Source organism: Cyclopterus lumpus, chromosome 18, assembly GCF_009769545.1.
Source record: "Cyclopterus lumpus isolate fCycLum1 chromosome 18, fCycLum1.pri, whole genome shotgun sequence".
In the NCBI taxonomy this organism is placed as follows: domain Eukaryota; kingdom Metazoa; phylum Chordata; class Actinopteri; order Perciformes; family Cyclopteridae; genus Cyclopterus; species Cyclopterus lumpus.
Genome location: NC_046983.1, coordinates 15,556,063 through 15,570,747, shown reverse-complemented (window position 1 = coordinate 15,570,747; position 14,685 = coordinate 15,556,063). Strand labels below are relative to the sequence as shown.

General features: G+C 41.2%; 1 protein-coding gene across 2 annotated transcripts in view; it reads right to left on the bottom strand.

The window, feature by feature from the left end:
- The window catches only part of rap1gds1 (RAP1, GTP-GDP dissociation stimulator 1), a 36,911-nt gene that overhangs the window by 10,051 nt on the left and 12,175 nt on the right, over positions 1-14,685 (bottom strand). Inside the window, exons 5-14 of one of the 2 annotated variants that reach the window (XM_034556642.1) lie at positions 12,734-12,880; positions 6,082-6,210; positions 4,945-5,070; positions 3,951-4,094; positions 3,188-3,319; positions 2,759-2,893; positions 2,175-2,300; positions 1,500-1,639; positions 1,029-1,155; positions 749-877 (exon numbers count right to left, since the gene is read on the bottom strand). In XM_034556642.1, coding sequence (XP_034412533.1) covers positions 749-877; positions 1,029-1,155; positions 1,500-1,639; positions 2,175-2,300; positions 2,759-2,893; positions 3,188-3,319; positions 3,951-4,094; positions 4,945-5,070; positions 6,082-6,210; positions 12,734-12,880 — 1,335 coding nt within the window. The remainder of the gene's footprint in view (positions 1-748; positions 878-1,028; positions 1,156-1,499; positions 1,640-2,174; positions 2,301-2,758; positions 2,894-3,187; positions 3,320-3,950; positions 4,095-4,944; positions 5,071-6,081; positions 6,211-12,733; positions 12,881-14,685) is intronic. The other variant, XM_034556643.1, reaches the window with a different exon arrangement.

Here is a 14,685-nt window from a genome sequence, read left to right as displayed (position 1 = left end):
AAAATATGATCTTCTTAAGCAGGCAAATGAAGAATAAATGCCTGTCTCTTCCATCACTATTTAAAAATTCATTAAAACAAGCTTTGCACTCACTATAGTTTCAAAAAGTTCACTGAGGGAACTATTACCAGCATCATCAATGTTTACTTTGAAAAATTAACAGCAAGGAAATAATGTCAAAATATGCACCATCACAACTCAGTGTACAGCAGTGGTTCTCAAACCTTTTCTGTCACGTTCATGCACCACCGCCCCAACAAACATATTTTTATTTATATAACTTTTTGTGACTCCTCCATCTGCTTTTTCAAATAGAATAAAGAAAATTGCAATCACTTTCAAGTAAACCAGATTGCTACATCAGACAAAAAAACAACAATGAAAACTATCTGTGCAAAAAGTAACTAATATTTTGCAAAAAATAGCTTATTGTTGCTGCAATTAACCTGTTTTGCACTGATTATGCTCAATGTTGAGCTTTTGTTTTGAAGGGCAAAAGCAGAAAAGCCGCTCTGACAAGGACGGCCCTGGCGAGTCGCCAAGAATCTTGGCCATCGCGCATGCGCAACGTAAACATTGACATGGTGAAATCACCATGTATTTATTAATGACTTTGTTTTATGTCCTGTAGTACCACTGCGCCCCACAGTTTGAGAACCACTGGTGTACAGTAATAAGTGCATGTGATTTATGCCTATTATTCACAGGTGTTTATTCAAAGGGTTTGTCTTTGGTTAAAGAGCCTCACCTGAGCCCATAACTGCACAGATGAGGATCATGGAGTTGTACTTGATCTCCGGTGCGCTCCTCTCGTCTGACAGCAGCTTGTGGAGCACCGACACCAGGTTGGCTCCGACAAAGTCCTTCTCAGCTGCGACTGAGAAGGAGAAAGAAAAGAGTCTCGGGTCAAATTCACTGAGAGACTGAGCTCCACCTGTAGACATGAGGTTGTTTTCAAACTCCCAGTAAATAAATACACAAAAAACAACTCAGTTCATTTCTATTTAGTCATTCGTTCTCACTCTTACCCAAATCCAGCGCTGCTATGAGACCCAACGCCACCAGAGCTTCGTTCTGCATAATCATATGCTCACTAGTTGCCATGGTAACTAAGTGCTTGACTCCTCCTCCATGGATGACGGCTCTAACGACTTCCTAAAAAATAAAAAGATAAATCCCTGTGATGCACTTTCAGAATTCTCTCTCTCTCTCTCTCGCTCGCTCTCTCTCTCGCTCTCTCTCTCTCGCTCTCTCTCTCGCTCGCTCTCTCTCTCGCTCTCTCTCTCTCGCTCTCTCTCTCGCTCTCTCTCGCGTTGGCTGTAATGACCAAAATAAATATTCTGCTTCCCCTCATTGCCACTGCCCATTTTTGATTGAGGTTCTATTTTATGTCAATTCTTGAGCACATTTAGATAACAACAAATCACCAGGTCTGTATTTAAGGAGGACGTGGGTTAATTGACGGTTCCTAAAGCCCTAAAGACTTGATTGTGTTGGACCTTGGACTTGCTGTGTCGAATGAGGGCAGACAGGAGCCTGTTGGACTCGCCCATCACCCCTGCGTGATCTTTGGCTTCACACCACTCCACTAGCCTCTCCACGAGCTTCCCATTGGTTCCCAGCTGGTCTGCGGCTTCAGCTGAAACGACACACACACACACACACACACACACACACACACACACACACACACACACACACACACACACACACACACACACACACACACACACACACACACACACACACACACACACACACACACACACACACACACACACACACACACACACACACACACACACACACACACACACACACACACACACACACACACACACACACACACACTTAATTGGGTGTTCAGGTTTTTCTTTCTGATAATTTGTACCCAAAAGTACCCAACTGAATTTCATTTGGTCTTTTTGGAAAAAAACTAAAATGGAAGTTGGCGTTTTGGATTTGTTGACTGAACTACTTTTTTTTTTATTTCACTCAGATTCTGAAGACTTTTTTTCATGAGAAACCATCTGTCCACTGTCAGGTCTTGAGCAGCAGTCAGCATATTTATGTGTCTTCATGAAAATCATCTTTTGATTATCACAACAAAGCTTAAGTAGAGCTGACGGAGAACAACTTTCACAGGGAAAAGACAGACATGATCAGATCTCTACCTTGAGTATCGATGAGCATGCGTAACGTCCCCAGCAGCTTAAACTGGACTGGAGGCATCTCTGACTGCAAAAACCTCAACACCACGTCTGCTACTCCAGCTGACAGCATCTTGGATTTGTTTACCACTGGAAAGAGGAAACAAGGCACATGAAACACCGAAGCAATCAAGCAATTATTCTTTCTTCTTTTGTTGTTAGCAAATGTAGTATATGCTATATGCTAGCTAGCTATATATAAATAAAATATATATACATACATACATACATACATACATACATAAGAATGGAAGGAAGGAATCTGGTCTGCGCTGAAAGGAGTAATAAAGTTTGGCCTAACGGTACTGGTGTGGATGGGATTCGATTGTGTTGTACAAAGAGCTGCTGCTGTATTGACATAAATGGGATGGACAAACTAATTTAAACAGTTGTCCGTATAACAGGTACTCTAGAGCAAGAGAAGCACAACGGTACCATAACCCTCTCCATTTGTACCCAGACGAGTCAGGTCTTTTTACTAGGAACCAAGTGGACCTTTGAAGACCTGTAGATGACGTAGGTCCATGGAGTGTGTGGGCTCTCCTCACCGGGTATGGCCAGGTTCCGTAGGGCGCTCAGTGCTGCATGCTGAACGGTGACGTTGCCTTCCTCAACGTGCCGATCCAACAGCTTCAGAAGCTTCTGCACAATGCCAGTGTCCACCATGTGGATGCAATTCCCATCTACACTCACAAACATAAGAGTGGATACCTTGATGTTGTGTTTCTGACCAGTGTTGGGTCTCACACTTCCAATACTAATCACATATCATTCATATTCAAACATCCTGAAAGTGGTTTATTTGCCCCAATACATCACCCTCTCAGCTAACAAGAGAAAATGACCACTTTAAATACTGGGAATGAATGCATATAGAATATCTATCTCTGTTGTACATTAGTGCTATTCCCCTCTTTCCTAACAGGGATGATTAATGTGTTGGTCAGTAACTTTCCACAATGTGAAGTCAGACTCACCGTTGCGAGCAAAATTGGCAATGGCCAGAGCCCCAGCGAGCTGCAGCTGGTGGTTATGGGATGGAATCCAGGACAGGACCCTCTGAAAGACGCTGCCCTTTCCTCCCTCAAACAGCTTCTGCATGGACTCATCTAGACCACAGAGGGAAGACAGGTTACTGCACGCTGCTGCTCATCATGTCCCTGACGGGGTCAGTCGGTGCAGATGAACAACCTCAGACACCTTTTGGTCATTCTGCGTTCTAAAAAGGCAGCAAAGGGCCTTCTCTTGTATAGCTTCATGTTGTAGACACTCAAGCGTTCATTCTGTAAACTGCACACTACTTTCAGTGTCTGCATAGCAACAAAGAGGAAGGAGCATGTGGACAACTCGATTGCTCCATCGCTCATTAGATTTGTGAACTGTGTCATCCCAAAAGATATATTTAGAACACACCATGTTCAGGTCTCATCCACTGCCATAAAACATTTACATGAAGGTTGAATTATTAATACTAAAGATCTGTGCGGGGCAGAAGACTGTCCATAAAGGGGACGATGATGACCTTGTATCCATCCTGCAACGGTAATCTAAGAGTTTGAAGTAAGTATGAATGTTTAATGATTGTTACACAATGTTCTTTTGAAGTTCAGGTCCAATCCAAAGGGAAAATGTGCATACAGTATGCTCTGGAACTGAATTAAGATGTTTTTGAACCACAACACAAAAAAGACATTTTACTGTACATTTCATGACAGAACACATCAAACTAAGCAAGTTTACCTCCCAGCAGCAGGAGAACCATGAGGTCGGAGGCAGTCTTGAGCTGGGCGATGTCCTCCTCCCTCTCTCCGTCTACAGTCTGAGCCACCACCTCCAGGAGACACTCCACCAGGCCTGCCTCCACCAGCTGGAGCTTTATCACATCTGGCAGAGGAAGCAGGAGACAATATTGAGAGCAGAACGCTCTGCTGCTGCAGTGGGGCATCATATGTGCATCACATGATGGCCTCATCACGAGCCAGCCAACTGCATGGACACAAGACGTTAGAACCAAATCTACAGATGAACCAATGTGCATTGATATTAACAGTTGGTGGAGCTAATTCTCAGTCCCATGAAACAGAGGGAACAAGGAGGAGGTTTGGTTGAAATATAGCATTTATGTTTGTGTCTCCTCATCATGCACAGATCTGGAGGCTTTGTCTGCTACTACTTCTCCATCTCTTTGTTGAAGCGGAAGCTTGCGAGGACGTTTAGGTCTCAGGCTTCGTATACGTCGCGATGTGTCGGCCTGTAGTAAATATCAACCAGTGGTTTAAGTGGAGCGGATTAACTGACTATTACCATCTTATACTACTTCACCTTACGGGACAAATGTGTAAATGTTTACTGCACTACTTGTATTTAACAACTTACTTTTAAGATTAAGATTCAGACAAAACATACAACCATATTTTGTTGCAGAAAACGAGACGCCTGAAGAAATCCTCTGAAGTATTTTCATGATTTTATAAACCAATCCACTGAAAAAAATTATGCAATATTCCTTTGACGTCAGAACAATATAGGGAATTACTCAAAAATAAAAGCAGTATAAAATCAAAACAACAAGAGTAACATTTGTCACTACTAAACTTCTATACAATATCTATAAGAGGACAATTCCCTATCAAGGAGGAGTAGAGAGAAAACTGTACTAATGTATTAGATACGGTATCTTGTAGACCTTAATCACGATGTTTTGAAAAAAGATAAAATAAAATTGACACCCTACCATTTTCTGCAAGTGGAGCCAGAACTTCAAAAATCATTTCCTTCTTCTCGTGCTCGGACTGCTTCTGGAAAAGACGCACCAGCTCCTCAGCAATGTTGGTGGAAGCAAACTGCTCTTTGCTGGACTCTGAAAAGAGGAGGACCACGGGCATGTCATGAATGAGAGGGAATCCTCTACCCGACATGGACATCTCATGTGCATTATATTACAGTTAAAAGTCAAGCTGACATCACAATTCAAAACTCAGGTCACGGTGAATCTCTCATTTATTGTTGAGATTTTTTTATTCCTGAAAGAATTATTCCTGACAAGGGATGGTATCGTTAGAATTGAACGATACGAGAACTCTTTAGTAGTTATTTTAGATGACAATTAATTAAGAAAAGAATCAACATTTCTTTATTATTCTCGTCTTTCTTGAGCAGCAACACAAAAATACATTCTCAACTAAAGCCGAGTGATTATCTTTCCTTTATTACCCGGTTCTTCTGATCAAGAATAGACTTAAGACTTTCCTCTTTAATAGTACTTATAGTTAGGGCTGAATCAGGTTTGTCCTGGTCCAGCCCCTTGATATGCTGCTATAGGCTTATAGGCTGCTGGGGGATGTTTTAGGATACACTGAGCACCTCTCTCCTCTTCTCTCTCTCCTTATGGATGAATTTACATCTCTCCATTGCACCTTATTAACTCTGCTTCCTCCCCGGAGTCGTTGTGACTTCACGTCTCATAGGGTCCATTGGACCTGGAGGTGTCTGATGCTGGTGAACCGGCCTCCCATTGGCCCTGCTGATGCCCCGCCCCCTCCTCTCTACCTCCTTCTGTTTCATGGGTTGAAGTTCCATTCATACATTGCCATATTCATGTAATGTGTTTATGTAACTCTGTATCTCTGTTCATCTGGTCACATGACATCTATTCTTCTGTCCATCCGGGGAGAGGGATCCTCCTCTGTTGCTCTCCTGAAGGTTTCTTCCCTTTTTTCCCTGTCAAAGGTTATTTTTGGGGAGTTTTTCCTGATCCGATGTGAGGTCAAAGGTCAGGGATGTCGTATGTGTACAGATTGTAAAGCCCTCTGAGGCAAATTTGTAATTTGTGATATTGGGCTATACAAAATAAACTGAATTGAATACTCACCAAGCTCAGCCAAATTCCCAAAGGCAATTAGACACATTTCTGTCAGGGCTGTGTTGTGGGAATGGATGCCGAGCAGCTTCACCAGAGTGGGAATCACACCCATATTAATCAGCTGAGCTTGTAAGGAATCTGCAAAAAAAGAAGAAAAAAAGATACAGAAAGACAGACAGTGGATCTAATGTTCCAAACATGACGTAGAGGAGGTCAAGAGGAAAATGTGAGAGTTTCGCTCGAAAGCTGATTTGCTTCAATAAACAGTAACTATTTGTAGAAATCTGGTATTAAAGCACATTCTTCATCTTAAAATTAAAAAGATGAATTAATAAGAAACCAAACCTTTGGCCAATGCAATATTACATTACATTACATTACATTAACCTTTGGCCAATGCAATACACTATATGGTTGCGCTGCTACAGCCTTAAGACAAATGAACCTGCTGAGCTTTTATCTACTTTCCATCTGTTGTACGATTAAATAGTAGTGGTCAAGCTACTGAACATGCCTGGAGAGCAATCGATGGTGGAGGAAGACAAGAGTGGGAAGATGAGCAGGACAGATGAGAGAAGAAACAAGTCCAGTTAAAGTCTCAAGAGCAAGACTCAAAAAGATCTTTTCAGATGATTATTGAATGTCAATCATAACGTATAGTAGCAGGAAAAGCTAAACCATAAATCCATGGAAGAGTAAGAAGTTAAAAAGCCAATTCAAGCGAGGCTACATCTGTCGTTTGAACATTCACCATCAGAGACATCGTGATGTGATTATGATCCCACTGCTGTGGTGTATTTCTACTGAGTGCTACAACCGTTTCCTGTTCGATGAGCCTTGATATATTAAATATGCTATTAGATTTCACAAATGCACTTGACTTGAGTAGACTAAGACAACAAAAACAGGGGGAGGGGCAGTAAGCACAAACGTTCTGGGAGATGCCACCGGTACAAAATAGCACTGATGTGACCCAGAGACCCAGAACTGACTGAGGGCCTCCAAATGGCTCTCCAAATGGCTCTCAAAATGGCGACGGCTGAGCTAGCAGCTAGAATGCTAACAGCGACCACTTGCAGAGTGTGCGTGACGTGCAGGCCCAGATTACGTCGTTGTCTTTTGTGCGCCGTTATTAGCTGGAACCGCAAAACCGTAAACAAATGTACTGCTCTATAATAAAAAAAAGTGCACCTTTTAATACAAATATTGACCAATATGCGTTTCAGCTGCAAATATCAAATATTGGTTCGACTAGAATCAATGAAACTTTTTCTTTTACATTCGTTAGAAATTAAGTCAGCTCGATGCTGAAAGATGCAGAAAGCAAGAAAAACCCTTTCATTCTGTTAGCGTAACACAAACCCTTTCATTCCGTTAGCATAACACAAACACTTTCATTACGTTAGCGTAACACAAACCCTTTCATTCCGTTAGTGTAACACAAACCCTTTCATTCTGTTAGTGTAACACAAACCCTTTCATTCTGTTAGCGTAACACAAACCCTTTCATTCCGTTAGCGTAACACAAACCCTTTCATTCCGTTAGCATAACACAAACCCTTTCATTACGTTAGCGTAACACAAACCCTTTCATTCCGTTAGTGTAACACAAACCCTTTCATTACGTTAGTGTAACACAAACCCTTTCATTCCGTTAGCGTAACACAAACCCTTTCATTCCGTTAGCGTAACACAAACCCTTTCATTACGTTAGCGTAACACAAACCCTTTCATTCTGCTAGCGTAACACAAACCCTTTCATTCTGTTAGCGTAACACAAACCCTTTCATTCTGTTAGTGTAACACAAACCCTTTCATTCTGTTAGTGTAACACAAACCCTTTCATTACGTTAGCGTAACACAAACCCTTTCATTCCGTTAGCGTAACACAAACCCTTTCATTACGTTAGCGTAACACAAACCCTTTCATTCCGTTAGCGTAACACAAACCCTTTCATTACGTTAGCGTAACACAAACCCTTTCATTACGTTAGCGTAACACAAACCCTTTCATTACATTAGCGTAACACAAACCCTTTCATTACGTTAGCGTAACACAAACCCTTTCATTCTGTTAGCGTAACACAAACCCTTTCATTCTGTTAGTGTAACACAAACCCTTTCATTCTGTTAGCGTAACACAAACCCTTTCATTCTGTTAGCGTAACACAAACCCTTTCATTCTGTTAGCGTAACACAAACCCTTTCATTCCGTTAGCGTAACACAAACCCTTTCATTCCGTTAGCGTAACACAAACCCTTTCATTACGTTAGCGTAACACAAACCCTTTCATTACGTTAGCGTAACACAAACCCTTTCATTACGTTAGTGTAACACAAACCCTTTCATTCTGTTAGCGTAACACAAACCCTTTCATTACGTTAGCGTAACACAAACCCTTTCATTCTGTTAGTGTAACACAAACCCTTTCATTACGTTAGCGTAACACAAACCCTTTCATTCTGTTAGCGTAACACAAACCCTTTCATTCCGTTAGCGTAACACAAACCCTTTCATTCCGTTAGCGTAACACAAACCCTTTCATTACGTTAGCGTAACACAAACCCTTTCATTACGTTAGCGTAACACAAACCCTTTCATTACGTTAGCGTAACACAAACCCTTTCATTCTGTTAGCGTAACACAAACCCTTTCATTCCGTTAGCGTAACACAAACCCTTTCATTACGTTAGCGTAACACAAACCCTTTCATTACGTTAGCGTAACACAAACCCTTTCATTACGTTAGTGTAACACAAACCCTTTCATTCCGTTAGTGTAACACAAACCCTTTCATTACGTTAGTGTAACACAAACCCTTTCATTACGTTAGTGTAACACAAACCCTTTCATTCCGTTAGTGTAACACAAACCCTTTCATTCCGTTAGCGTAACACAAACCCTTTCATTACGTTAGTGTAACACAAACCCTTTCATTCCGTTAGTGTAACACAAACCCTTTCATTACGTTAGTGTAACACAAACCCTTTCATTCTGTTAGTGTAACACAAACCCTTTCATTCCGTTAGCGTAACACAAACCCTTTCATTCCGTTAGTGTAACACAAACCCTTTCATTCTGTTAGTGTAACACAGACCCTTTCATTCCGTTAGTGTAACACAAACCCTTTCATTCCGTTAGTGTAACACAAACCCTTTCATTACGTTAGCGTAACACAAACCCTTTCATTCTGTTAGTGTAACACAAACCCTTTCATTCTGTTAGTGTAACACAAACCCTTTCATTCTGTTAGTGTAACACAAACCCTTTCATTCTGTTAGTGTAACACAAACCCTTTCATTCCGTTAGTGTAACACAAACCCTTTCATTACGTTAGCGTAACACAAACCCTTTCATTACGTTAGTGTAACACAAACCCTTTCATTCCGTTAGCGTAACACAAACCCTTTCATTCTGTTAGCGTAACACAAACCCTTTCATTCTGTTAGTGTAACACAAACCCTTTCATTCTGTTAGTGTAACACAAACCCTTTCATTCTGTTAGCGTAACACAAACCCTTTCATTCCGTTAGCGTAACACAAACCCTTTCATTCCGTTAGCGTAACACAAACCCTTTCATTCTGTTAGTGTAACACAAACCCTTTCATTCCGTTAGCGTAACACAAACCCTTTCATTCCGTTAGCGTAACACAAACCCTTTCATTCCGTTAGCGTAACACAAACCCTTTCATTCCATTAGCGTAACACAAACCCTTTCATTATGTTAGCGTAACACAAACCCTTTCATTCTGTTAGCGTAACACAAACCCTTTCATTCCATTAGCGTAACACAAACCCTTTCATTCCATTAGCGTAACACAAACCCTTTCATTACGTTAGTGTAACACAAACCCTTTCATTCTGTTAGCGTAACACAAACCCTTTCATTCCGTTAGCGTAACACAAACCCTTTCATTCCATTAGCGTAACAAACCCTTTCATTACGTTAGTGTAACACAAACCCTTTCATTACGTTAGCGTAACACAAACCCTTTCATTCTGTTAGTGTAACACAAACCCTTTCATTCTGTTAGTGTAACACAAACCCTTTCATTCTGTTAGTGTAACACAAACCCTTTCATTTCGTTAGCGTAACACAAACCCTTTCATTCTGTTAGTGTAACACAAACCCTTTCATTCTGTTAGTGTAACACAAACCCTTTCATTCTGTTAGTGTAACACAAACCCTTTCATTCTGTTAGCGTAACACAAACCCTTTCATTCCGTTAGCGTAACACAAACCCTTTCATTCTGTTAGTGTAACACAAACCCTTTCATTCCGTTAGCGTAACACAAACCCTTTCATTCCGTTAGCGTAACACAAACCCTTTCATTCCATTAGCGTAACACAAACCCTTTCATTCTGTTAGCGTAACACAAACCCTTTCATTCCATTAGCGTAACACAAACCCTTTCATTACGTTAGTGTAACACAAACCCTTTCATTCTGTTAGCGTAACACAAACCCTTTCATTCCGTTAGCGTAACACAAACCCTTTCATTCCGTTAGCGTAACACAAACCCTTTCATTCCGTTAGCGTAACACAAACCCTTTCATTCCGTTAGTGTAACACAAACCCTTTCATTCTGTTAGCGTAACACAAACCCTTTCATTCCGTTAGCGTAACACAAACCCTTTCATTCCATTAGCGTAACACAAACCCTTTCATTACGTTAGTGTAACACAAACCCTTTCATTCTGTTAGCGTAACACAAACCCTTTCATTCCGTTAGCGTAACACAAACCCTTTCATTACGTTAGCGTAACACAAACCCTTTCATTCCGTTAGCGTAACACAAACCCTTTCATTCCATTAGCGTAACACAAACCCTTTCATTCTGTTAGCGTAACACAAACCCTTTCATTCCATTAGCGTAACACAAACCCTTTCATTCCATTAGCGTAACACAAACCCTTTCATTCTGTTAGCGTAACACAAACCCTTTCATTCCATTAGCGTAACACAAACCCTTTCATTCTGTTAGCGTAACACAAACCCTTTCATTACGTTAGTGTAACACAAACCCTTTCATTCTGTTAGCGTAACACAAACCCTTTCATTCCATTAGCGTAACACAAACCCTTTCATTCTGTTAGCGTAACACAAACCCTTTCATTACGTTAGTGTAACACAAACCCTTTCATTCTGTTAGCGTAACACAAACCCTTTCATTCCATTAGCGTAACACAAACCCTTTCATTCTGTTAGCGTAACACAAACCCTTTCATTCCGTTAGCGTAACACAAACCCTTTCATTCCATTAGCGTAACACAAACCCTTTCATCGGCAGCCAAACAGATCCAACTGTTGTCGAGAGCCAAGAGACACTTAGCAGGAGGTCTGATCCATCAGATCATATTGCTGCTCCGGTCAACAAGGCGTCTTGTCACAAGGACACAAACTGTAGCATAGTCCAGGAACATGAAGCAGGTAGTCATGTTCCTCATGTAGTCATAGTAAATCATAGTCATAGTATATATATCACAGAAGGCCCATAGAAAGTAATGCAGATACTTAGTGAATATAGAGACACGTGGAAGAGAGCGCATACTATGTAAACTGCAGGATAAACTTCCATCTATACTCTTCTTAAAAATCTTGGGTTGTTTTTGAAGCCAAATAGATGAGGTGTACCTTTACTTTCAACTTAACTGTGGTATTTCTAAAACATTGTACACATTGCATGACCTTTTAATGAGAATTAAAAAGGCCCTGCAACTAAAGGGAATAGGGCAGCCTTTTTGTAAATGAGCTTATTCAGTTTCTTTCAAAGAGCACAGAGCAGGAGTGAGCACGTGCTAAGCCTAGATTAGCACAAAGACAGGAACGCTGGGTAAACAGCTAGCCTGACTGTCCAAAGTTTTTAAATTCCCGACCACCAACTGTAAAGCTTGCTGATTAACACACTGTATCTCATTTGTTTTAACTGCACACAATCAGAACAAGATAAATAGTCTAAAGCAAATCAAGTGGCTCCAAAATGCTAACATCAGCATTACAGTGACAATGCTAATATGTTGCTGTTGAGATGATAATGTTCGCTATTGATGCAACCGTAGTTTAGCATGATGACATAAGCTAATTAGCGCGACACATGGCAATCCATCCAATAGTGAGAGCTGTAGAAAGATATTTCCCTTTAAACCAACATCAACCTCATGGCGGCGCTAAATGGCAAGTCATTATGATACATAATGTGGGACCCATAAATGTCTGTACAACATTTAATGGCAATCCACTCTAGTTGTTGAAATAGTTGAGTCTGGACCGAAGTGGTGGACTTGTGTGGCCATACCTAGAGACACAATGCCAGCATGGCTACAAAGCTGGGTGAGGAACTAGCTAATGAGTCCATGTTTACAATTTAAACTTACTGCAGCAAGGAAGAGGGGAGAAAAAGTACTGCTACTATGAAAGCTGACTCTGCAAATATTAATAACTGCAGATTACCTCAGAGATGGAGTTGGAAAAGCAACAGACGGCATGGTAGAAAAGATCAGGAGAGGGGTCAGTCCAAAACAGGAAAGCATAGAATGTTCAGTGCAACCATAATGTCTGAGAAATAATTGAGGCGACATCGTCTGTGTATAAGAAAGAGAACATCCGCTGATTAGTTGATATTAGTGAACAGTTGTTCTTGGGGAAGCTGGTCATTACCATTATCATTGCTATAGTTCATCAGCATGCCACAAAAGACAGTCAAGAGCTTCTCATTTTCCGGCTCAGTATTTTGGAAGAGGGACTTAATGTGTTCAGCTACTATCTGAGCCCCTCCTGCCAGGTCAACTGCACTCCTGCCCTCATCTGCAAAACAAAGAGGCCAGGACACAAATCAACCACAAAGAAAAGGAAAAGGAAAGTAAAAACAACCACAACCTGAAAATATACATATGAAAGCAATGTTAAGTAAGCAGTACAAAATATACAAATGAATGCAAACTAAGGATAGAAGACATTAAAAATATGTGTGGCAACATAAAGCAGTTTACTAATTATTATTATTTTATTGCAGCCAAGAATAAAAAAAAAATCAACACTATGCACAAATGCAGAATTATAGAACTGCAATCTTAAAAAAGAAAAGAAGCTTCAATAAACAGACTATTGACAACGGATATGTTTGGAATAGTCAAGCCTCTGTCCATTCCCAGATGATACTCTTTGAAGGCCAGTACACTTTACCGTTGATATCCATTACAAACAGAGAAACCGTACGGTGGACCTGCCTCCGGACGCTACTGTTAGTCACAAGAGAACAGAACTACAGCTAATGTTGTGCTTTGATTTTGTAATGTAAAATCCAAATGTAATTAGTAACCGCAACACAATTATATCTTATGAGAAAGTGTGTGCAAGATCATTATCCCACTTATATACACACACACACTGTACATATACTTGTACACTCTTATTTGATTCTTCCATCAGTAAACTGCATTAATGCAGTCTTATTGTAAAAATGTCAGGGTGCTGGTACTGTCGAACCTTATTAGAAACTATGTGGATTTCTTCTCTGTCTGGAGGAGTGGAGCCCTTCTTTACTCCACAGACTGTCCCCATGACATCACCTATTGGTTTGCGGACTGCAGTTCGGAAGCCTCCAGTTCTCGCCGACTTTGCAACCAGAAGAGACATGAGAGGTTTTTCCGCGACCAAAAAGGTTTCAAAAGAAAGAAAGAAATGTACACTTTTATTGATGCCCGTGGGTAAATTCTTCTCTGCATTGACCCCTCCTTAGTTATTAAGGAGCAGTGGGCTGCAGTGAAGCCCGGGGAGCAACTGGGGGTTCAGTGTATTGCTGAATAACTTCAACATGAACTATGGGGAGAGCGGGGATGGAACCGGAGACCTTGTGGTTACGGGAAGACCAATCTCCCTACGAGCTACAGCAAACCCTAAAACTACTCACACCGGACAACGCCTTGGTAGCAACCTGTCAATCACCTTGTCACCCCACCCTGCTTCATGGTCCGCTTGACTCTAAATGGACCATCAATTACAAAATGAACATCATGCTTTATTGAAGAAGACTTGAAACTATAGATTGAGAACATAAACTCATGTTTACTGAGGGAATAAATCAAGAGAGAATTAGAATAATTTTACAACCAGAGGAGTCGCCCCCAGGTGGCCATTCTTTGTATAACCCAATTTTACAAATCAGAGGTTTTTACAATCCTTACAACGTCTCGTTTCATTGGACCCTCACATCAGATCGGGAAAAACCTCCCAAAAGAAACCTAGGATTCCTCTCCTCGGATGGCTATAAGTGCAATAGAGGCCATGTGTACAGAATGGACAACATGTGAAAGAAGATTAGAAAGAATGCAGGGCTCTTCCACAATGGCTTCACTTTTTGGAGCCGGAGGTTGCCGCCTGCTTTACTCTAGGGAACCCAGGGAAGTCATGGGAGTTTGCGTCCAGGACTCTGCGAAGATGTATCGACTGTGGAAAGGTTGGAAGTCAGGGCCGTTCCGAACCATACAGTCCTCGTTTAATCACAGCAAGAGTTGGGTACATCAAATCTGGTTGGACTATGCAAACAGCATCGTATCCGACTGGGGCTCAGTGGTGAGCAGAGTCGTCCTTCAATCAGAGGATCGGTGGTT